The following is a 25,124-nucleotide window of genomic DNA, read 5'->3' on the forward strand; positions in this document are numbered from 1 at the left end:
ATTGAGAAGCTTGGTTTTAACCACGTTGTCATTAGCTTAAGGCCAGAGTTTACTAAGTTCTAAGAATATCTTTAACATTGACAAAGAATCAGCACAGATTTTTGTGTTTGCTTTTTCAATAGAAATCAAACAAATCCAATTTTACCCTATGCAGTTATTTATAAGTTTAGTCAGAGTAAATAAAAAACAAACAAAAAAAAACAGAAAAAAAACTCAAAACAAAAATTGCCTAGATGCCTAGATATTTTTATAACATTTCAGTAACTGGTTAAATTATTCCTGTGTGTGTGTGTGTGTGTGTGTGTGTGTGTGTGTGTGTGTGTGTGTATGGGTTTGTCTGTCCATAAGTATGTGTGCAGGTGTACATGTATACATGTGCATATTACAGAAGCCAGGAGTCAATGCTGAATGTCTTCCTGTAGGATGTTCTTTTTTATGTTCTATGATGGGGTCTCTTCATTCAGCTTCTTGGTGGTTAATGTGATTAGAGTGGCAGATTGGCACACTGCAGTGATCCTGTTCTTTGGGTCCTCCCAGTGATGGGCTTACAGGCATGTGAAGAGAAGCCTAGCTTTTATACTTGCCTGGTAATAATTAAAAGTCAGGGCCTCAAGCTTAAAAAAATCAAACACTTTACCACTGAACCACCACCTCCCTATCTGTGCTGGACAGTTTTATATGAATTTGACATTCACTAGAGTAATTTGGGAAGAGGGGACTTCTGTTGAGAAAAATGTCCAAATGAGATTGACCTATGATCTAGCCTGTAGTGCATTTTCTTTATTTATAATTGATATGTGAGGGTCTAGCTCATGGTAGGTGGGTCTTGTTTGGTAGGTAGTCCTGGGTTGTATAAGCAGGTCAAGCAAGTCTTGAGGAGCAGAGCTGGAAGCAGCATTCCTCCTTGGTTTTTTGCATTGGCTCCAGCATCCAGGTTGCTGTTTTGGGCTCCTGTCCTGACTTTCCTCAGCAATGAAGTTAATAAACAACTGTGAGCTAAAACAAACACTTTCCATTTCATTTCTCTTTGGTCCTGGTATTTTGTCACAGCAATAGAAACTCTGACTAAAACACTAAGACTCTCTATCCCTAAGAGAGATTTTTTTGCGGGGATGACTTGTTACAGTTCAGAAAATAATTTATTTAACAGCTTTCTCTTAGAAAGACAGCAGTAGAACTTTTAAAGCAAAGAAACTGGAAACAGTTGAAGAACACCATGGAAGAAACAGAGAAAAAGATTGCAACACAAGAAGGCAGATTCTTCTCCAAGATGAAGGTATGGATTGTTTCTATGTGTGCATGCACATACTCATGAGAGTCTTCTCAAATACGCATTCATTGAAAGTGCTTGTAACATTGCTCAGCTCACACAAAAATTTCCAGCACAAATGCTTTTTTTACCCAATGTGTTGTCAATTATTTGCCTTAGAAACTGTTGGTTTTATAATGAGGGATGTCAGATCAGTATTATTCATTCAGGAAACAGAATAATTTCGGGCAGTGGTTCTCAACTGATGAGTTCTCAACATATGGGTCAGATGACCCTTTCATAGGGGTCACATATCAATTATTCTGCATATCAGATATTTAAATTATAGTTCATAACAGTAGCAAAATGAAAGTTACAAAGTAGTAATGAAAATAAGTTTATGGTTTGAGTCAACACAACAGGAATAATGATATTACATGGTCATGGCATCAGGAAAGTTGAGAAACAGTACTCTAGAGTTTCTTACAGAAGAATGGGGTTTTGAATGTTTTAGGTATGTATTATGTTGTGATAGAATTTAGTCTGAAGTCAGGGGTTAATCCAGTGCTCAGCTTCAGAATCCTGACAGAAGATGAAGGGTCATAGCTAGTAACTGGCTCCATAACATAAGTGCTTTGTTCATTAATATGTAAAGATGACTTCATGACCTGGCTAGAAAAATATTTTCTTCAAGCTTTGGCAACATAATAATCATTGTTTGTAAGAAAATAGTCCATTTTGTTAGATGCTTTGGTGGGGTTCTATATTTTAGAAACAATTATTGTTCTCATAGTTCCAGAGGCATCTTTACATCACAGAATGTGAGCATATATTAACCCATGAAATTTGAGCATTGGCTTGGTTTCTATAGAGTTTCTCAAAATGTTCCTCTCTAAGATGTTGTCTCTTAAATCATCCTATTAAAAGTTAATTTTGTCTTTATTCACACATAATTTAATCTGCATATTATTGTAAAAGAGGCATCAGACAGCCCCTGGAATGTGTTTTCACTTGCAAGAATGTATATCAATTATTGGAAGCCAACCACCCTTAAGTTCTTACAAGCTTCTGAGGAGCCAAGGTCTCTTGGCTCCTAATCCTTGCCAGATGTTTACTAGATGGGTCATTTTGGACAATTTATGCAACCTGTTTATACATCAGTGTTGTTCATTTGAAAAGGGTAGTGGTAGTCCTACATTTTAAGATTTTTAAAAAAATCTTTGTGTGTCCTCGCTGTATGTGTGTCTTTCTCTGTCACTGTATTTGTGTGTGCTCATCTTTCAGGGTTCACCTATACTACTGATATGAAGGATTAAATGCAGGCACTCACACATACTAGGCAACTTCTCTTTTCCTGATCTGTACCTCCGTTAAGATGTCTAAAGCATCTTAGAAAGGATTAAACCACCTTTAAGATGCTTTAATTTCTTTACACTTATCTTTTATTTTATGCATATGGATGTTTTGCTCTCATGGATATTGGTATACCATTTTCATATCTTGTGTCTTTGAAGGACAGAAGTTGTTGGATTACCTGAAACTAGAGTTGCAGGTGGTTTTGAATCACCATGTGGGTGCTCCAAACATAACTCAGTTTTCAACAAGAACAGCCAGTGCTTTAAACCACTAAGCCACATCTCTAGCTTCCAATCTTAAGATAATGATAAGTATTGTGATTAGTAGACTGCATTTGTAGATAGAAATCATCAGGTATCATTATAAGCAGTAATGCTCAACGTTTGTATTTGTTAACTGTTTTAGTTAAGGTTTCTATGGCTGTGAGGTGTCAGAATGATAACTGCAACTCTTATTAAAAAATTTAATTGGGCCTTACAGGTTCAGTTTTAGTACATCATGGCCAGAATAATGGTGGCATGTAGGCAGATGTGGTGCTAGAAAATGAGCTAAGAATTCTACATCAAGATTGACAGGAGTTTCTGAAACCTCAAACTCCATCCCTACTGACACACTTTATCCAAAAGGCCACATCTACTCTAATAATGACAGTTCCTGGTGGCCAAGCATTCAAATCTATGATCTTATGGGGTCCATTTCTATTCAAACCACCACAGTTACTTTAGAGTATAATAATTGTAGATATTTGTACAAATGTTATGGGAAAATGTTCAAACCACTAGTATATAAGGCAAATTTTAGAGGTAACTTGTTTAAAAATAAATTAGACTCCTTTCCTTCTCTAACTTTAGAACTATCTAGAAAGTTGGAGTGGTCAAAATGTCTACTATTCCAGACTGAAGCTTCTGCTTCTTGGTAAACACAATCATTAGGAAAAGCTTGCCAGGACAGGGAAATCATGCATGCATTACTGACCTCACCAGGTACCAATGTTTAGTTCTAACTCAGTGGCCAGACAGATGACCCTGGTTTAGTGAGTCAACAAAACAAAACCAAAAATCATTAAGCTTGGAAAAAGACTGATAATAACAAAATGATGTTCGTGGGCGAGAGAAAAAGCAAATATACCATGTGTGTATGAAATCAACCAACAGTAAATTTAGTTTATAAAATTTACTAAAGAAAAGACAGGGGTTGGGACAGATACCTTGATCAGTAAAGTTGTGTTCAAGAATGCAGAACAAAGGACAAAATGTTAAACTGAACAATGAAATCCAGAGACCTGTCATTTCTGCAGAGAGCACAGTAGGCTTGCTGCAGACACATGCCGTGGTATAATTCTATGTTCTCTTCCTTCTCCTTCATAAAGTGAACAACATGTGACCTGCTGATAACAGTACAGTGCTGGTGACCCATCAGCAGCTGTGTCTTACAGAGAACAACTCCCTGTCTTCCTGTATGAATAAGGTACACTGATAAGAGAGGAAATCCATGAGTATCTACAAAATTCACCACTGCTAACCAGCTGTTCTATGTTTTTCCAGAATGAGGACACAGTGACATACAGAAGATATTACACTATAAAGTTTGTTGCATGTTCAAGGACTGTTTATGATGGATATAATCATTTCCCTCATGGTGGAAGCTGTTCTATCAGTAGATAATAAATACACAACAAAACTAAAAGTTTTCTTTTTTTTCTTAAACATTTTTCTTCCTAGGTGTTCCTGATGGCATTAACATGTGCATACCTGGCCAAATCACTATCAGGAGTTTATATGAATTCCATGCTCACACAAATAGAGAGACAATTTGGCATCCCTACATCTATAGTTGGATTTATCACTGGGAGCTTTGAGATAGGTGAGTTATTTTTATAATTACCTATTTTTATATATTGATATTTTCTCATTATTTATTGCAGCAGCCTATTTAATCTGACTGAGTTACATACTTCCTGATGTTGACTGAAAAGCCTGGTTTGATGTGAACAAACCATTTATTTAAATATCCTCATTACAGCCCTCAAGTATTGCCATATAGCATGAGACAGTCCCTTTTCTACGAAGAATAGCAGAAGATTTAAAGTATTAATCTTTAATTCTACCACCTGATAACCCAAAGACAAGTGAAGGGTTTTTCCTTGGCATTTTAGAAGTTTGATATAGGATAAACTTGTGTGCCAAAGGAGACTATTTCTTTTTCTCTACTGTGTCTGTGAAGTTGATGGCTCCCCTCCCCTACTCACTAGAGACGACTAGGAAGTTTTTCTGTGTTTGAGCTCTGTCACACACAATTCCATAGAAGAGTAGACTAACTTTAACACCTGATTTATGGTGATGAAGTGGGATATAAGAGTACCAAGGCTCAAAGACAAAAAGATTCTCTTTATAAACAAAGTGAACTAGAAGCATTGGTAGCTCTCTTCTCCAATTTAATCATAATTTTTACTTCCTTCAAGGTGAAATTGTCTTTAATGCATATAATGAAAACATCAAAGCAAACTGGGATTGAGGAGAAACTCACCAATACTGAAGATGCACCCTTCTGACTCCCAGGGTCAAGCTCCTTAGTGCTTACTATTTCACACATGTCCTACACCTGTGGTGGTTTCAGGATTGATGCCTTACATAGACCTTATACAGACTGCTAGTGTTCTATGTGTCAGATGCAGCAAGTGCAGTCTAAGAGTTACCCAAGATCCTGCATGACACATTTGTGCTATGGAAGAAAGCCTCCTGGAGGAGTAAAGGTTTCACACACAAAGAAATGGACAAGTTCATGTGAAGAAGAGATTTGTGCAGAGGGCAAATCATCAAACTGTTTGAGGAGATAGAGTCGGCCCAATTTTATGCTAAGTTGGAAGTTGTTAGAGCATGAGCATGCAAATGTGCAGGAATGAAAAATAGGTAGAGACTGTGGCTTCCTATGGAGTATGTCTTTAATTTCCCAGGCAGCAGAGCACCAGTAGAGAGTGAAAAGTAAATATTGATTTTTTCTATGCTCACATTCAAAACCCAGTGATATCTGATTTCTTTTTTTTGTTTGTTTTTTATTTTTTATTTATTTATTTTTTTAATATATTTTATTATGTATTTTCCTCAATTACATTTCCAATGTTATCCCAAAAGTACCCCATACCCTCCCCTCTCTCCCCCATTTCCCCACCCACCCATTCCCATTTTTTTTTTTTTTTTTTTTGGCCCTGGTGTTCCCCTGTACTGGGGCATATAAAGTTTGTGTGTCCAATGGGCCTCTCTTTCCAGTGATGGCCGACTAGGCCATCTTTTGATACATATGCAGCTAGAGTCAAGAGCTCTGGGGTACTGGTTAGTTCATAATGTTGTTCTACCTATAGGGTTGCAGGTCCCTTTAGCTCCTTGGGAACTTTCTCCAGCTCCTCCATTGGGAGCCCTGTGATCCATCCACTAGCTGACTGTGAGCATCCACTTCTGTGTTTGCTAGGCCCCGGCATAGTCTCACTAGAGACAGCTATATCAGGGTCTTTCAGCAAAATCTTGCTAGTATATGCAATGGTGTCAGCGTTTGGAAGCTGATCATGGGATGGATCCCTGGGTATGGCAGTCTCTAAATGGTCCATTCTTTCATCACAGCTCCAATCTTTGTTTCTGTAACTCCTTCCATGGATGTTTTGTTCCCAATTCTAAGAAGGGGTACAGTGACCCCACTTTGGGCTTCATTCTTCTTGAGTTTCATGTGCTTAGCAGATTGTATTATATATCTTGGGTATCCTAAGTTTTTGGCTAATATCCACTTATCAGTGGGTACATATTGTGTGAGTTCCTTTGTGATTGTGTTACCTCACTCAGGATGATGCCCTCCAAGTCCATTCATTTGACTAGGAATTTCATAAATTCATTCCTTTTAATAGCTGAGTAGTACTCCATTGTGTAAATGTACCACATTTTCTGTATCCATTCCTCTGTTGAGGGGCATCTGGGTTCTTTCCAGCTTCTGGCTATTATAAATAAGGCTGCTATGAACATAGTGGAGCATGTGTCCTTCTTACCGGTTGGAACATCTTCTGGATATATGCCCAGGAGAGGTATTGCTGGATCCTCTGGTAGGTCTATGTCCAATTTTCTAAGGAACCACCAGACTGATTTCCACAGTGGTTGTACAAGCTTGCAATCCCACCAACAATGGAGGAGTGTTCCTCTTTCTCCACATCCTCGCCAGCATCTGCTGTCACCTGAATTTTTGATCTTAGCCATTCTGACTGGTGTGAGGTGGAATCTCACGGTTGTTTTGATTTGCATTTCTCTGATGATTAAGGATGTTGAACATTTTTTCAGGTGCTTCTCAGCCTTTCGGTATTCCTCAGGTGAGAATTCTTTGTTCAGTTCTGAGCCCCATTTTTTAATGGGGTTATTTGATTTTCTGGAGTCAACCTTCTTGAGTTCTTTATATATATTGGATATTAGTCCCCTATCTGATTTAGTATAGGTAAAGATCCTTTCCCAATCTGTTGGTGGTCTTTTTGACTTATTGACTGTGTCTTTTGCCTTGCAGAAGCTTTGCAGTTTCATGAAGTCCCATTTATCACTTCTTGATCTTACCGGGCAAGACATTGCTCTTCTATTCAGGAATTTTTCCCCTGTGCCCATATCTTCAAGGCTTTTCCCCACTTTCTCCTCTATAAGTTTCAGTGTCTCTGGTTTTATGTGAAGTTCCTTGATCCACTTAGATTTGACCTTAGTACAAGGAGATAGGAATGGATCAATTCACATTCTTCTACATGAAAACAACCAGTTGTGCCAGCACGATTTGTTGAAAATGCTGTCTTTCTTCCACTGGATGGTTTTAGCTCCCTTGTCGAAGATCAAGTGACCATAGCTGTGTGGGTTCATTTCTGGGTCTTCAATTCTATTCCATTGGTCTACTTGTCTGTCGCTGTACCAGTACCATGCAGTTTTTATCACAATTGCTCTGTAGTAAAGCTTTAGGTCAGGCATGGTGATTCCACCAGAGGTTCTTTTATCCTTGAGAAGAGTTTTTGCTATCCTAGGTTTTTTTGTTATTCCAGATAAATTTGCAGATTGCTCTTTCTAATTCGTTGAAGAATTGAGTTGGAATTTTGATGGGGATTGCATTGAATCTGTAGATTGCTTTTGGCAAGATAGCCATCTTTATAATGTTGATCCTGCCAATCCATGAGCATGGGAGATATTTCCATCTTCTGAGATTTTCTTTAATTTCTTTCTTCAGAGACTTGAAGTTTTTATCATACAGATCTTTCACTTCCTTAGTTAGTTTCACGCCAAGGTATTTTATATTATTTGTGACTATTGAGAAGGGTGTTGTTTCCCTAATTTCTTTCTCAGCCTGGTTATCCTTTGTGTAGAGAAAGGCCATTGACTTGTTTGAGTTACTTTTATATCCAGCTACTTCACCAAAGCTGTTTATCAGGTTTAGGAGTTCTCTGGTGGAATTTTTAGGGTGACTTATATATACTATCATATCATCTGCAAAAACTGATATTTTGACTTCATCTTTTCCAATTTGTATCCCCTTGATCTCCTTTTGTTGTCGAATCGCTCTGGCTAGGACTGCAAGTACAATGTTGAATAGGTATGGAAAGAGTGGACAGCCTTGTCTAGTCCCTGATTTTAGAGAGATTGCTTCAAGCTTCTCACCATTTACTTTGATGTTGGCTACTGGTTTGTTGTAGATTGCTTTTATCATGGTTAGGTATGGGCCTTGGATTCCTGATCTTTCCAAGACTTTTATCATGAATGTGTGTTGGATCTTGTCGAATGCTTTTTCCGCATCTAACGAGATGATCATGTGGTTTTTGTCTTTGAGTTTGTTTATATAGTGGATTACGTTGATGGATTTCCGTATATTAAACCATCCCTGCATCCCTGGAATAAAACCTACTTGGTCAGGATGGATGATTGCTTTAATGTGTTCTTGGATTTGGTTAACAAGAATTTTATTGAGGATTTTTGCATCTATATTCAAAAGGGAAATTGGTCTGAAGTTCTCTATCTTTGTTGGATCTTTCTGTGGTTTAGGTATCAGAGTAATTGTGGCTTCATAGAATGAGTTGGGTAGAGTTCCTTCTACTTCTATTTTGTGGAATAGTTTGTGCAGAACTGGAATTAGATCTTCTTTGAAGGTCTGATAGAACTCTGCACTAAACCCATCTGGTCCTGGGCTTTTTTTGGCTGGGAGACTATTAATGACTGCTTCTATTTCTTTAGGGGATATGAGACTGTTTAGCTTGTTAACTTGATCCTGATTTAATTTTGGTACCTGGTATCTGTCCAGAAATTTGTCCATTTCGTCCAGGTTTTCAAGTTTTGTTGAGTATAGCCTTTTGTAGAAGGATCTGATGGTGTTTTGTATTTCTTCAGGATCTGTTGTTATGTCTCCTTTTTCATTTCTGATTTTGTTAATTAGGATGTTGTCCCTGTGCCCTCTAGTGAGTCTAGCTAAGGGTTTTTCTATCTTGTTGATTTTCTCAAAGAACCAACTCCTCCTTTGGTTAATTCTTTGAATAGTTCTTCTTGTTTCCACTTGGTTGATTTCACCCCTGAGTTTGATTATTTCCTGCCGTCTACTCCTCTTGGGATAATTTTCTTCCTTTTTTTCCTAGAGCTTTTAGATGTGTTGTCAATCTGCTAGTGTGTGCTCTCTCTAGTTTCTTTATGGAGGCACTCAGAGCTATGAGTTTCCCTCTTAGAAATGCTTTCATTGTGTCCCATAGGTTTGGGCAAGTTGTGGCTTCATTTTCATTAAAATGTAAAAAGTCTTTAATTTCTTTTTTTATTCCTTCCCTGACCAAGGTATCATTGAGAAGAGTGTTATTCAGTTTCCACGTGAATGTTGGCTTTCTATTATTTATGTTGTTATTTAAGATCAGCCTTAGTCCATGGTGGTCTGATAGGATGCAAGGGAAAATTTCAATATTTTTGTATCTGTTGAGGCCTGTTTTGTGACCAATTGTATGGTCAATTTTGGAGAATGTCCTGTGAGGAGCAGAGAAGAAGGTATATCCTTTTGTTTTAGGATAAAATGTTCTGTAGATATCTGTTAAGTCTATTTGTCTCACAACTTCTGTTAATTTCACTATGTCCCTGTTTAGTTTCTGTTTCCACGATCTGTCCATTGATGAAAGTGGTGTGTTGAAGTCGCCAACTATTATTGTGTGAGGTGCAATGTGTGCTTTGAACTTTACTAAATTGTCTTTAATGAATGTGGCTGCCCTTGCATTTGGAGCATAGATATTCAGAATTGAGAGTTCCTCTTGGAGGATTTTACCTTTGATGAGTATGAAGTGTCCCTCCCTTGTCCTTTTTGATAACTTTGGGTTGGAAGTCGATTTTATTCGATATTAGAATGGCTACTCCAACTTGTTTCTTCAGGTCATTTTCTTGGAAAATTGTTTTCCAGCCTTTTACTCTGAGGTAGTGTCTGTCTTTTTCCCTGAGAAGGGTTTCCTGTAAGCAGCAGAATGTTGGGTCCTGTTTGTGTAGCCAGTCTGTTAGTCTATGTCTTTTTATTGGGGAATTGAGTCCATTGATATTAAGAGATATTAAGGAAAAGTAATTGTTGCTTCCTTTTATTTTTGTTGTTAGAGTTGGCATTCTATTCTTGTGGCTGTCTTCTCTTTGGTTTGTTGAGGGATTAATTTCTTGCTTTTTCTCGGGCGTGATTTCCTTCCTTGTATTGGTTTTTTCTGTTATTATCCTTTGAAGGGCTGTATTCGTGGAAAGATAATGTGTGAATTTGATTTTGTCGTGGAATACTTTGGTTTCTCCATCTATGGTAATTGAAAGTTTGGCCGGGTATAGTAGCCTGGGCTGGCATTTGTGTTCTCTTAGTGTCTGTAGAACATCTGTACAGGCTCTTCTGGCTTTCATAGTCTCTGGTGAAAAGTCTGGTGTAATTCTGATAGGCCTGCCTTTATATGTTACTTGACCTTTCTCCCTTACTGCTTTTAATATTCTCTCTTTATTTAGTGCATTTGTTTTTCTGATTATTATGTGTCGGGAGGAATTTCTTTTCTGGTCCAGTCTATTTGGAGTTCTGTAGGCTTCTTGTATGATCATGGGCATCTCTTTCTTTAGGTTTTGGGAAGTTTTTTTTCTAAAATTTTGTTGAAGATATTTGCTGGCCCTTTAAGTTGAAAATCTTCATTCTCATCAACTCCTATTATCCGTAGGTTTGGTCTTCTCATTGTGTCCTGTATTTCCTGGATGTTTTGAGTTAGGATTCTTTTGCATTTTGTATTTTCCTTGATTGTTGTACCGATGTTCTCTATGGAATCTTCTGCACCTGAGATTCTCTCTTCCATCTCTTGTATTCTGTTGCTGATGCTCGCATCTATGGTTCCAGATTTCTTTCCTAGGATTTCTATCTCCAGTGTTGCCTCACTTTCGGTTTTCTTTATTGTGTCTACTTCCCTTTTTAGGTCTAGTATAGTTTTGTTTATTTCCATCACCTGTTTGGATGTGTTTTCCTGTTTTTCTTTAAGGACTTGTAACTCTTTGGCAATGTTCTCCTGTATTTCTTTAATTGAGTTATTAAAGTCCTTCTTGATGTCCTCTACCACCATCATGAGATATGCTTTTAAATCCGGGTCTAGTGTTTCGGTTGTGTTGGGTTGCCCAGGACTAGGTGGGGTGGGAGTGCTGGGTTCTGATGATGGTGAGTGATCTTGATTTCTGTTAGTAGGATTCTTGCGTTTGCCTTTCGCCATCTGGTAATCTCTGGGGCTGTGCAGAATACACTGGGCAGTGTCCCGGAACCAAGATGTCTGTTGCTGATGCTCAGGCAAAGTGCTCCCTCTCCGCTCAGACCCCTTTCCTCTGTCCGGTAGGTGGCCGGATGTCAGGGGCCTGTGCAGAATACACTTGGCAGGGTCCCGGAACCAAGATGTCTGCTGCTGATGCACAGGCAAAGCGTTCCTGGGCCGGTCGGATCCCTAACCACTGGCCAGAAAAGTGGCCAGCTGTCTGGGGCCCAAAAAGGGGGCTGCCTTAGAAGCTCTGTGGCTCCCCCTGTCACAGAAGCTTTTAGCTTCTGTATTCCGTACTCTCACCTGTGCAGAATACACTAGGCGGGGTCCCAGAACCAGGATGTCTGTTGCTGATGCTCAGGCAAAGCGCTCCCTCTCCACTCAGACCCCTTTCCACTGGCCGCAAGGTGGCCTGATGTCAGAGGCCTGTGCAGAATACACCCGGCGGGGTCCCGGAGCAAAGATGTCTGCTGTGATGCTCAGGCAAAGCGTTCTCAGGCCGGTCGGATCCCTAACCTCTGTGCAGAATACACTCGGCAGGGTCCTGGAACCAGGATGTCTGCTGCCAATGCTCAGGCTAGGTGCTCCCTCTCCGCTCAGACCCCTTTCCCCCGGCCGATATCTGATTTCAAGATAAAAATTTTCTTGCAAAAAAATTAAAGTATATGTGCAAAGAGGAAAACAGTTACACTGGAGTAAAATTACCAGAATATCTCGACTGCCTAGAGGCAGAAATATCTGTGCTTTTTAACAGCAAGGTAAATATTAACTAGATCTTATTTTCAAGTAATTATTGGCTCCATGACATTTTGCAGTATTTACAACGACCACACTATCATAAGCCACTATTTATACTTCTATTGGTAGAGGAATCATTGCTGTTCATGTCACTACTGCTTCCTACTTTATGAGGAACAGAAAGTCTAATGTGAATTTAATGAAATTATTGGACAATTTCATTATTCTATAGTGAAATAGGAAGCGCTAAGGAGCTTGACCCTGGGAGACAGAACAGTGCATCTTCAGTGTTGGTGAGCTTCTACTTAATTCCATTTTGCTTTGATGTTTTCATTAAGTGCATTAAAGACAATGTAACCTTGATGGAAGTAAAAACTGTGATAAATTCTGTTAATGATAATTATTATTCTATAATTATTTATATTCAATAAGAATTGTTTTTATACTTATTATGCAAGTCCACAAAATGCTCTAATTTCTCTGAACTCTATAGCTTCTAGACTAAAGGTTAAAAATCCCTGTTTAATGTTGAAAATGTTAAGTCTTTCTATCACCATTGGTTGTGGCAGGTGACTTCATGGGAATTTATTACAAATAGTTGTGAATAGAAGCGATTCACACTGATCAGTGAAAAAAGGATTTGGTGTGCATTTCCCAAACAGTTTTGGAAGCAACCTCCTGTTAGCCTACATAACACCTTAGCTCTCTCCTCAGCTCGTCCCACTGCTTATTAGAAGGACACAAGGCAATGTAAAAGGTGAATTCAGCCTAATGTGAGGCAGGAGTGTTTTTCCTTTCAATCAATAAAGATTTCAGACAGTTGCCTCTGCATGCAGAGGAGCACAGCCATAGGTTAGACACAGCCGTAGAGAATTCAAACACTTAGTATCTTGGGACATTACTGTTAGATGATGATTTCATTGATGGGGTCTTTGGAAACAGACGGGCTCTAATAAGGAAAATAAAAATATAGAAGTGGGGAACAAGCCATTCAAAAACAACACCACGTCTCTTCTTCTTAGATAGCAGACTAGAGAGAAATAAAATTGGGAGAAAAACAGTCTTCAAATATCTTTCAAACAGTTAAGAGCACTTAAAGTTTTTCTAAGTCATCAAAGAAGAGTGTTTGATTTTTCTGATATTTTCCTTATGTATAATAGGAACAAGGTAAATGTTCTCACCAAACTAAAGGATGTGGTTTGCAGAGAAGTTACTTATGTATTTGGTTCTTTTCAACTTCTTTTCTGTGTGCCAAATACTTAGGCACATTAAGGAAACTTTTGGCTGCTTGATCCCGCTTTTATTTAGTCTTTTTTTTTTTAAGGAAGTTTTATTAAGTTTCCCAAAGTGGTCTTGAACTCACTTTGTAGCCCAGGCAAATTTGCACCTTGTAATTGTTCTCTCTTGACATCCTGTAACTGGGGATGAAAGTTCTGTGCCACAAGGTTCTACTTATTTTTTCAACTCTGAAACCTGTGTGTCAAAGGCCTCTGTCAGAACAGGGCCTTCCAGTGAATGTTTTACCCCAAAGCTTTCTTCTAAACCACAAAGAAGAACTTTTGGTTTGATTTCTGCAACCTAGACCTAAGACCCATTTGGAGGACTAGGACTCTTATCATCTCTCTGCTTAATAGTATTAACTGGTCAAAAAAAAAAAAAAAAAGAATTGAAAATCAAAGCAGACATCCAACTTGTCCATGTTGAGCAATAAAAAACTCTTAGAATAATGTTTATGAAAATGACCCCATTTGATTCTTTATAGAGTAAGCTTGAGAGGAGAGTTCAGAGGTTACATGAAGGCTGACACCTTATTTGTATCCAATGACAAAAGCAGGATTATCCTGGATAGAGCCTTTAATATTCTCCAAAATGGAAGAGAACTTTCCTTCTGGGTCATAATTGCTTTACCCATTAAAACAACGTGAAAAACCTCATAAGCACCAATCCTTGAATTCTTTTTTTTTTTTTTGTTTTGTTTTGTTTTGTTTTTTTGAGACAGGGTTTCTCTGTATAGTCCTGGCTGTCCTGGAATTCACTTTGTAGACCAGGCTGGCCTCGAACTTAGAAATCCGACTGCCTCTGCCTCCCAAGTGCTGGGATTAAAGGCGTGTGCCACCACCGCCCGGCAATCCTTGAATTCTTAAGGTGGTTGATAAACAATGAACTCTAGAGTCCAAATGTTTTAGAGGCTGTTGTCTAAGAGCTACTAAGACTTTACTAAAACATGCATTCTCATTTCCCTCTTTCAGGAAACCTTTTGTTGATTGTATTCGTGAGTTATTTTGGAAGGAAACTGCACAGACCTATCATGATTGGTATTGGATGTGTGGTTATGGGCCTGGGGTGTTTCTTAATGGCATCACCTCATTTCCTCATGGGCAGGTGAGTATTCCAATCCTTGATGATATTTTAGGTTCAACTTTAACCTACAGGAAATGAGGCTCATAATAGTTCCCCAATGTACAGAATGCTAGTATGTTAATTATATGTGGTTTCTGATCTGCCAGTTTCTGATGTGTGAACCTTGTGGCCTCAGGTCCATTTAAGTTCCCATCCAGTCCATTTGTGACATGGGTATTTGAGACATTTCTTTCATGAAGTTGAGATACATGAACAGATTCTCTGAGTCTGCTAACTCTTGTGCTGAATCATTCGTCAAGATTATTTAGATTCTTTGATTACATGGGGTCTATAATGTGACATAGTCATGGGTCATCAAGGAATAGAAGAATGTCAAGGCTGATTTTATTTTCATGTTTACTAAAGTAATTTATAGAGGCAGGCGGATTTCTGAGTTCGAGGCCAGCCTGGTCTACAAAGTGAGTTCCAGGACAGCCAGGGCTATACAGAGAAACCCTGTCTCGAAAAACCAAAAAAAAAAAAAAAAAAAAGAAAATTGTAAAAATATAATTATGTTCAGTTATCGCTTACCCCTTTCCTACATTTTGGGCGCAGTTTTCAGGTTTTGCTCATTTGTTTGTTTGCTTGAATGTCTTCAAATGTCTTGTTAGTTGTAAAATACATACAAAATTTACTATTTACATTAGCATACCATAAAGAATGTTTTCTTCTTTATGGAAGTGTCATTTCCTTGGAATTCTCCATCATTCTTTTCCTTATGAATTTTTTTAACTTCCTTCCCTCATATTCCTCTTCCTCTTGACTCTCCCTTCTCTTTTTCATTATTTCTTTTTTGTTTTTTTCCTCTCTTTTCTTAAAATGTATTTTATATATTTTAGGTGTGTGTGTGTGTGTGTGTGTGTGTGTGTCTAAGCACCTTGCATGTCTGGTACATACAGAGATAAATGAAGGTATCTAATTCCTTGTATTTGGAGTTACAGATGGTTGTTACTTACCGTGTGATTGCTGGAAAATGGACCCAGGTCCACTATAAGAGCAGCAAATACTCTTAACCCCCGAGGCACCTTTCCAGTCCTGCTTTGCTTTGTTTTTTGCAGTAAGGGGTTGATAAGTAGCCCAGGCTGGTCTGAAATTTAATATGTAGCTCAGGCTGGCTTCAAACTTTTGATGATTTCTATAATTCATAAAATAACCATCCACCACAACCTAAGGGACTGGTATGACAATCATTTGCTTGCTTGCATGCTTCTTGCTTAATTGTGGTGAAGAATTCCCTTCTGGGGATCCAAAGAGAAATAGGAAACTTGGTTTTGTCAAAGGAAAGCTAGCTGACATCATTTGCCATCCATATGCTGAAAAAGTTCATGCCTTTCCTTAAGTCCTGACTGAATAATCTTAAAGGCTGGATGGATGAACTAGCTTTTCAGAAATGTCCTGGGAGAAAATATTTAGAGGAAATTGCTTTGATGCAGGTAAGGTAGGATAAATGAGGGAGCTGGACTGGAAGGTTCCAGAATATCAGCATCCCAGAGTGTGAATCTTGTAAAGCCTGTCTTTCTCTTCTTCCACTCTTCGATATACAAATCTTACAGGCATCAGTTGTTTTTTTTTTTTTTTTTTTTTTCACAATCCAATGTATTCCAACAACCCCATAGCTTTTTGTTCATTAGCATATCTGAAAAACTTAAGGTTAGTAAAGCACTATGCAATCTATTTCTGGGGGGTTTTGTTGTCCCCATTTGTCTACTAAGCATCTTTTGAAAAGTACTATTAGATCTTTCCACAATTTCTTGTCCTGTATGTTTATGTGGTATGCCTGTAACATGTTTTATATTATAACATGTAAAAAACTGCTTCATCTTATTAGATACACATGTTAAACCATTGGTCATTTTAATTTGTATGGGTAGTCTGATAATGGCCATAACCATAACTTCTAACAAATGCATAATCACAAAATCAGCGTTTTCTGAAGCTAAGGCAGTTGTCCACTGAAATCCAGAATATGTGTCTATTGTATGATGCACATATTTTAGTTTACCACACTCTGTAAAATGGAACACATCCATTTACCAAATTTCATTTCTTTGGGTACCTTTAGGGTTGGTTCCTGTAGGCAATGGAGTTTGGTTTATAATGAGCAAGTAAGACATTGCCTCACAATTTCCTTGGCTTGTTGCCAAATGACAGAGAATTCTTCCTTTATCTTTGCTGCTAACATGGTGTTTTAAGTGGAATTCTGAATTCTCTAATACACTGCTTATCAAGAGCTGATCAGTTTTATTATTACCTTGAGTCAGAGGGCCTGGCAAACCTGTATGGGATCTTATGCATATTATATTCAGTGGATGACTTCTATTCTTGATCATTTGTTGTAGCTGAATAAACAGTGAAGTCAATCAAGAATCATCCTAAATAAGTTCAGCAGTCTCTATATGAAAAACAACCCTCTCTGCATATTGAGAGTCAGTCACTATATTAAGAGACTCTTGAAAATCTGATACCACCATAAATATTGCATATAATTCTGATTTTTTAACCGATTTATAGGGATTCTCAAATAGCTTATTTACATCTTCTACTTTGTATTCTACATTTCCTGATTTATTAACACAGTGTAAAATGTAGGGGCTCCAGAAATTGGAGTTCTTTCATTATACAAGGAAGAATAAAATTAGTTCTTTTAATGAACTGAAGTCACTTGCTTTTAGGGTATTTGTTGCTAATCTCTCCCAAGAAATTACTACACATTCTTTGCCAATGTTCATCTTGTGTCTATAACGAGGCAATTTTAGCATTATTAAAAGTTACCACAATTTCAGCTGGATTCATTCTAGCTAATTATCAAAGTCTAATTTTTATTCTAGTATCAATTCAGAAACCTCTTCTATGTAGGTTTTTAAGTTCTTACTCTGTTTGTTTGCTAAAAGTATCCATTACAAGATATAATCTTCCCTCTGCATAAGAATTCCTATAGGGGAATGAGTAGAAGGCAAGAAAACTAAGATCCAGGCCATCTTTGGATTAATACAATCTAGATGTGTATCCTGTAATTTCTTTTCTACCAAAGCTAACTCTTTCTCAGCCTCAGGCTATTTAAATCTACCACCTTGTTAGATTTGAAATACATTGATAGCTCTTGAGTAGCCAAGCCAATTGCAGGCCTCCTCAGCTAGTTAATCCCTCCTGTTAGCTTCTGATAATCATTCAGAGTCCTTAATTGGTTTCTTATGATTTGCACATTTTGTGGCCTAAACTCTTGTAGACTTATTCTATATCCTAGATATTTCATAGAATCCTCTCTTTGTATTTTTTCATGGGCGATTTCCAATCTCCAGGATGGGACGGTTATTTTTTTTTTAACTTTATCAAACATTCTTTCCAAAATACTTATATCTGAATCAGCCAATAGGATATCATCCATATACTGATAAATAATAGCTTGAGGAAATTGTTTATGAATCATCTTCAATCTTTTCTGGCTCTGGAAATCCTGTTTTCAGGGAAATAGGAATCAGTATACTGCAGATGCCCTTCTTGCACTCAACTACTCACAGTGAATGTTTCCTGTGTCTACACAGATACAAATATGAAACAACAATATCACCTACAAGCAACATGTCCTCAAAAAGCTTCTTGTGTATGGAAAACAGAACACAGACCTTGAAGTCAGCACAAGATCCAACAGGTTGACTCCTGCTTCTCATTTCTTTCTGCTAAGACAATTAGCCACAGAATGTTTTTTTTTTATTAGATATGAAACTAGGTTTATTAGACACGTAAGACAAAGGAATATTTATTTCCATTTTCAGGGACAGGAGATATCTAATAGCCTAGGATACTCTCCCTCTTGTGTTTGGAAATACTTATTAAGATGTTTTTATTTCTTAAAGTGTGTATTAAAAAAAAAAACAGCCGTTGATTTCTACTCCAGCACTATTAGTTTCACAAAAGAAAATGAATTAGAAAGATGAATTTAGATAAACAATGTGATCTATGTGTTTGGTCTAGTTTACTCTTTATTGCTATAATAAAACTCTGAACTGAGAAATATTTACAGAAAACTTTGAATTAACTGTTAGTAACACTTAACCATGAACTACTTATGTGGTTTTCTCTTGTTTTAATGCAGAGTGTGTAAAAGAAATAAAATCATTAATGTGGATATATGTACTAGTAGGAAATACTATGCGTGGAATTGGTGAAACTCCCATAATGCCCTTGGGTATTTCTTACATCGAAGACTTTGCCAAATCAGAAAACTCTCCTTTATATATTGGTAAGTTTGAAAACCAGCCTTAGGAAGATAGAAAGTGATTATTGATTTCAATGCTTTGTGGTTTTCAGCACAGTGAGCAATGTGCTACAGTGTCATTGGTCAGAAGATTGTTCAAATGGGGAGAACCCCTAGCTGCAGATATACCAGTTCATCAGAGAGCTTCCCATTGTTGGGGAGCCCTCAGATCTGCCCAAGTCATCAGACAGCTTCCCATTGTTGGGGAGCCCTCAGATCTGCCCGTGAACAGTCCTCTGATGCTGCCACAGTATCTGTAAACCAGTAATAGAATTGCCAGCAATTCTTGGAAAATATTTCTTAGATTTAATTGTTATGTTTTGTTTTTCGATTTTTGTAGCATTCAGGTTCTAATCCTTTGTTTATAAGCTATTCCAATTCCATTGTTGGCCAAATATCTGGATGCCTACTTTGGTGTAATGCATGAAGTGATCTTTTTAAAAATGTATGACTTCCCAGGAAAGAGTAAATCTAGTTTCCATCTTCTTATATTGTCTACGAAATGATCTCAATTTAATATGAATAATTTGATTATATTCTTGAGTAAATTTATCTGTAATTGATTTGTAAACCCATAACTTTATATATAGCAGTAGTTCTCAACCTGTCGTTGTCAACCACTTTAGAGATGGAATGACCCTTTCAAAGGGATCGCCTAACACATGATAAAACACAGATATTCACATTGTGATTCATAATAGTAGCAAAATCACCATTATTAAGTAGCAAGAAAATTATTTTATGGAGAACTTTATTGAAGGATTACAGCATTAGGAAGGTTGAGAACCACTTCTATATAGACATAATTTTAAAAATCAATCAAACAAACAATAAGAACCAAATAGGGTAAAAGATGACAGGAAGAAATGTAGGATTAATAAAGATGAATTAAATTTAAAAATAACTTTTGCTCATTTATGGAGACTTATTAATTTGACAGTAATATTTTCTAGTGTTATTTAGTCATTCACTTTACATCTCTTCACATTCATCTAAGAAAAAATACAAGTACATCCTACAATGATAAATAGATCTAATTATCAAAATTTGAGACAAATTATATAGATAAATATAAAAACTACAATAATAACTACAGTAAGTGAATAAGATACATAATTTGTGAACCTTATATTTAGTACATAAGTAGCTTATTAAATTTCTTAAATGAAATTTATAGCTATATAATTATGTATGTGTTTTAATGAAATAAATACAAAGCAAATAAACTAAGAATATAATTTGGAGGGCCACAAGCCTCTCCGGTCAGAAAAGCGCCGGAGTAGCTAGGGTGCAGGGTCAGCTGACACTCGCCAGCTACCCACAACACCCGCCACAGGATCTTAAGACTTCTGGTGAGTGGAACACAGCTTCTGCTCCAATCCAATTGCGCGCGGGACCTGAGACTGCATTAGTTAGGGAAGCAGAAAACCCGCCTGAGTAGGACCACAGGCCTCTTCCAGCCGGACCAGCACCCGGGTAGCTAGAGTGCAGGGTTGCTGACACCCGCCAGCTACCCAGGACCCCCGCCACAGGATTTTGAGACTGCTGGTGAGTGGAACACAGCTTCTGCTCCAATCTTTAAACAGTGACAACGACAACAACTAACCCCAGAGATTACCAGATGGCGAAAGGTAAACATAATAATCTTACTAACAGAAACCAAGACCACTCACCATCATCAGAACCCAGCACTCCCACTTCGCCCAGTCCAGGGCACCCCAACACACCGGAAAAGCTAGACACGGATCTAAAAGCATATCCCATGATGATGGTAGAGGACTTCAAGAAGGACTTTAATAACACACTTAAAGAAATACAAAGGAACACTGGTAAACAGGTAGAAGACAGTAAAGAGGAAGCACAAAAATCCCTTAAAGAATTGCAGGAGAACACTGCTAAAGAGTTACAAATCCTTAAAGAAAAACAGGATAACATAATCAAACGGGTAGAAGTCCTTACAGAAAAACAGGAAAACACATCCAAACAGATGATGGAATTGAACAAAACCATACTAGACCTAAAAAGGGAAGTAGACACAATAAAGAAAACCCAAAATGAGGCAACACTGGAGATAGAAACCCTAGGAAAGAAATCTGGAACCATAGATACGAGCATCAGCAACAGAATACAAGAGATGGAAGAGAGAATCTCAGGTGCAGAAGATTCCATAGAGAACATCGGCACAACAATCAAGGAAAATGTAAAATGCAAAAATATCCTAACTCAAAACATCCAAGAAATACAGGACACAATGAGAAGACCAAACCTACGGATAAAAGGAGTGGATGAGAATGAAGATTTTCAACTCAAAGGACCAGCAAACATCTTCAACAAAATTATAGAAGAAAACTTCCCAAATCTAAAGAAAGAGATGCCCATGAACATACAAGAAGCCTACAGAACTCCAAATCGACTGGACCAGAAAAGAAATACCTCCCGACACATAATAATCAGAACAACAAATGCTCTAAATAAAGACAGAATACTAAAAGCAGTAAGAGAAAAAGGCCAAGTAATATATAAAGGCAAGCCTATCAGAATTACACCAGATTTCTCACCAGAGACTATGAAAGCCAGAAGATCCTGGACGGATGTTATACAGACACTAAAAGAACACAAACTCCAGCCCAGGCTACTATACCCAGCCAAACTCTCAATTAACATAGATGGAGAAACCAAAGTATTCCACGACAAAACCAAATTCACACATTATCTCTCCACGAATCCAGCCCTTCAAAGGATAATAACAGAAAAAAACCAATACAAGGACAGGAACCACGCCCTAGAAACAACAAGAAGGTAATCCCTCAACAAACCTAAAAGAAGACAGCCACAAGAACAGAATGCCAACTTTAACAACAAAAATAACAGGAAACAACAATTACTTTTCCTTAATATCTCTTAATATCAATGGACTCAACTCCCCGATAAAAAGACATAGACTAACAAACTGGCTACACAAACAAGACCCAACATTTTGCTGCTTACAGGAAACTCATCTCAGAGAAAAAGATAGACACTACCTCAGAATGAAAGGCTGGAAAACAATTTTCCAAGCAAATGGCATGAAGAAACAAGCTGGAGTAGCCATTCTAATATCTGATAAGATTGACTTCCAACCCAAAGTCATTAAAAAAGACAGGGAGGGAAACTTCATACTCATCAAAGGTAAAATCCTCCAAGAGGAACTATCAATCCTGAATATCTATGCTCCAAATACAAAGGCAGCCACATTCATTAAAGAAACTTTAGTAAATCTCAAAACACACATTGCACCTCATACAATAATAGTGGGAGACTTCAACACACCACTTTCACCAATGGACAGATCATGGAAACAGAAACTAAACAGGGACACAGTGAAACTAACAGAAATTATGAATCAAATGGATCTGGCAGATATCTACAGAACATTCTATCCTAAAACAAAAGGATATACCTTTTTTTCAGCACCTCATGGTACCTTCTCCAAAATTGACCACATAATTGGTCACAAAAAAGGCCTCAACAGATACAAAAATATTGAAATTGTCCCATGCATCCTATCAGATCACCATGGACTAAGGCTGATCTTCAATAACAAAATAAATAATAGAAAGCCAACCTTCACATGGAAACTGAACAACACTCTTCTCAATGATACCTTGGTCAAGGAAGGAATAAAGAAAGAAATTAAGGACTTTTTAGAGTTCAATGAAAATGAAGCCACAACATACCCAAACTTATGGGACGCAATGAAAGCATTTCTAAGAGGAAAACTCATAGCTCTGAGTGCCTCCAAAAGGAAAATAGAGAGAGCACACATTAGCAGCTTGACAACATACCTAAAAGCACTAGAACAAAAGGAAGCAAATTCACCCAAGAGGAGTAGACTGCAGGAAATAATCAAACTCAGGGGCGAAATCAACCAAGTGGAAACAAGGAGAACTATTCAAAGAATCAACCAATCAAGGAGCTGGTTCTTTGAGAAAATCAACAAGATAGATAAACCCTTAGCCAGACTCACTAGAGGGCACAGGGAAAGCATCCTAATTAACAAAATCAGAAATGAAAAAGGAGACATAACAACAGATCCTGAAGACATCCAAAACACCATCATATCCTTCTACCAAAGGCTATACTCAACAAAACTGGAGAACCTGGATGAAATGGAGATGTTCCTAGACAAATACCAGGAACCAAAGTTGAATCAAGATCAGGTTAATGATCTAAAGAGCCCTATATCTCCCAAAGAAATAGAAGCAGTCATTAATAGTCTCCCAACTAAAAAAAGCCCAGGACCAGATGGGTTTAGTGCAGAGTTCTATCAGACCTTCAAAGAAGATCTAATCCCAGTTCTTCACAAACTATTCCACAAAATAGAAACAGAAGGTACTCTACCCAACTCATTCTATGAAGCCACAATTACTCTGATACCTAAACCACAAAAAGACCCAACAAAGATAGAAAACTTCAGACCAATATCCCTTATGAATATTGATGCAAAAATCCTCAATTCTTGCTAACCGAATCCAAGAACACATCAAAACAATCATTCATCCTGACGAAGTAGGTTTCATCCCAGGGATGCAGGGATGGTTCAATATATGGAAATCCATCAACGTAATCCAGTATATAAACAAACTCAAAGACAAAAACCACATGGTCATCTCGTTAGATGCAGAAAAAGCATTTGTCAAGATCCAGCACCCATTCATGATAAAAGTCTTGGAAAGATCAGGAATTCAAGGCCCATACCTAAACATGATAAAAGCAATCTACAGCAAACCAGTAGCCAACATCAAAGTAAATGGTGAGAAGCTTGAAGCAATCCCTCTAAAATCAGGGACTAGACAAGGCTGTCCACTTTCTCCATACCTATTCAACATTGTACTTGAAGTCCTAGCCAGAGCAATTCGATAACAAAAGGAGATCAAAGGGATACAAATTGGAAAAGATGAAGTCAAAATATCACTTTTTGCAGATGATATGATAGTATATATAAGTGACCCTAAAAATTCCACCAGAGAACTCCTAAGCCTGATAAACAGCTTCGGTGAAGTAGCTGGATATAAAATTAACTCAAACAAATCAATGACCTTTCTCTACACAAAGAATAAACAGGCTGAGAAAGAAATTAGGGAAACAACACCCTTCTCAATAGTCACAAATAATATAAAATATCTTGGCGTGACTCTAACTAAGGAAGTGAAAGATCTGTATAATAAAAACTTCAACTCTCTGAAGAAAGAAGTTATAGAAGATCTCAGAAGATGGAAAGATCTCCCATGCTCATGGATTGGCAGGATGAACATTGTAAAAATGGCTATCTTGCCAAAAGCAATCTACAGATTCAATGCAATACCCATCAAAATCCAAATCAATTGTTCAACGAATTAGAAAGTACAATCTGCAAATTCATCTGGAATAACAAAAAACCTAGGATAGCAAAAACTCTTCTCAAGGATAAAAGAACCTCTGGTGGAATCACCATGCCGGACCTAAAGCTTTACTACAGAGCAATTGTGATAAAAACTGCATGGTACTGGTATAGTGACAGACAAATAGACCAATGGAATAGAATTGAAGACCCAGAAATGAACCCACACACCTATGGTCAATTGATCTTCGACAAGGGAGCTAAAAACATCCAGTGGAAGAAAGACAGCATTTTCAACAAATGGTGCTGGCACAACTGGTTGTTAACATGTAGAAGAATGCGAATCGATCCATTCCTATCTCCTTGTACTAAGGTCAAGTCTAAGTGGATCAAGGAACTTCACATAAAACCAGAGACACTGAAACTTATAGAGGAGAAAATGCGGAAAAGCCTTGAAGATATGGGCAAAGGGGAAAAATTCTTGAATAGAACAGTAATGGCTTGTGATGTAAGATCGAGAATTGACAAGTGGGACCTCATGAAACTGCAAAGCTTCTGCAAGGCTAAAGACACCATCAATAAGACAAAAAAACCACCAACAGATTGGGAAAGGATCTTCACCTATCCTAAATCAGATAAGGGACTAATATCCAATATATATAAAGAACTCAAGAAGGTGGACTCCAGAAAGTCAAATAACCCCATTAAAAAATGGGGCTCAGAACTGAACAAAGAATTCTCACCTGAGGAATACCGAATGGCACAGAAGCACCTGAGAAAATGTTCAACATCCTTAATCATCAGGGAAATGCAAATCAAAACAACCCTGAGATTCCACCTCACACCAGTCAGAATGGCTAAGATCAACAATTCAGGTGACAGCAGATGCTGGCGAGGATGTGGAGAGAGAGGAACACTCCTCCATTGTTGGTGGGATTGCAGGCTTGTACAACCACTCTGGAAATCAGTCTGGCGGTTCCTCAGAAAATTGGACATAGTA

At 37.8% G+C, this 25,124-nt stretch overlaps 1 protein-coding gene across 1 annotated transcript in view; it reads left to right on the forward strand.

Annotated features, from left to right (window-relative positions):
* Positions 1 to 1,014: 1,014 nt before the first annotated feature.
* LOC110287587 (solute carrier organic anion transporter family member 1A1) overlaps positions 1,015 to 25,124 on the forward strand; it is a 56,071-nt gene continuing 31,961 nt past the window's right edge. The window contains exons 1-5 of the mRNA XM_021154160.3: positions 1,015 to 1,276; positions 4,327 to 4,468; positions 14,360 to 14,492; positions 18,053 to 18,159; positions 18,604 to 18,750. Coding sequence (XP_021009819.1) covers positions 1,217 to 1,276; positions 4,327 to 4,468; positions 14,360 to 14,492; positions 18,053 to 18,159; positions 18,604 to 18,750 — 589 coding nt within the window. The 5' untranslated portion in view covers positions 1,015 to 1,216. The remainder of the gene's footprint in view (positions 1,277 to 4,326; positions 4,469 to 14,359; positions 14,493 to 18,052; positions 18,160 to 18,603; positions 18,751 to 25,124) is intronic.

This window comes from Mus caroli, unplaced genomic scaffold (assembly GCF_978045245.1).
Source record: "Mus caroli unplaced genomic scaffold, Mus_caroli_1 scaffold_7, whole genome shotgun sequence".
NCBI classification, from domain to species: domain Eukaryota; kingdom Metazoa; phylum Chordata; class Mammalia; order Rodentia; family Muridae; genus Mus; species Mus caroli.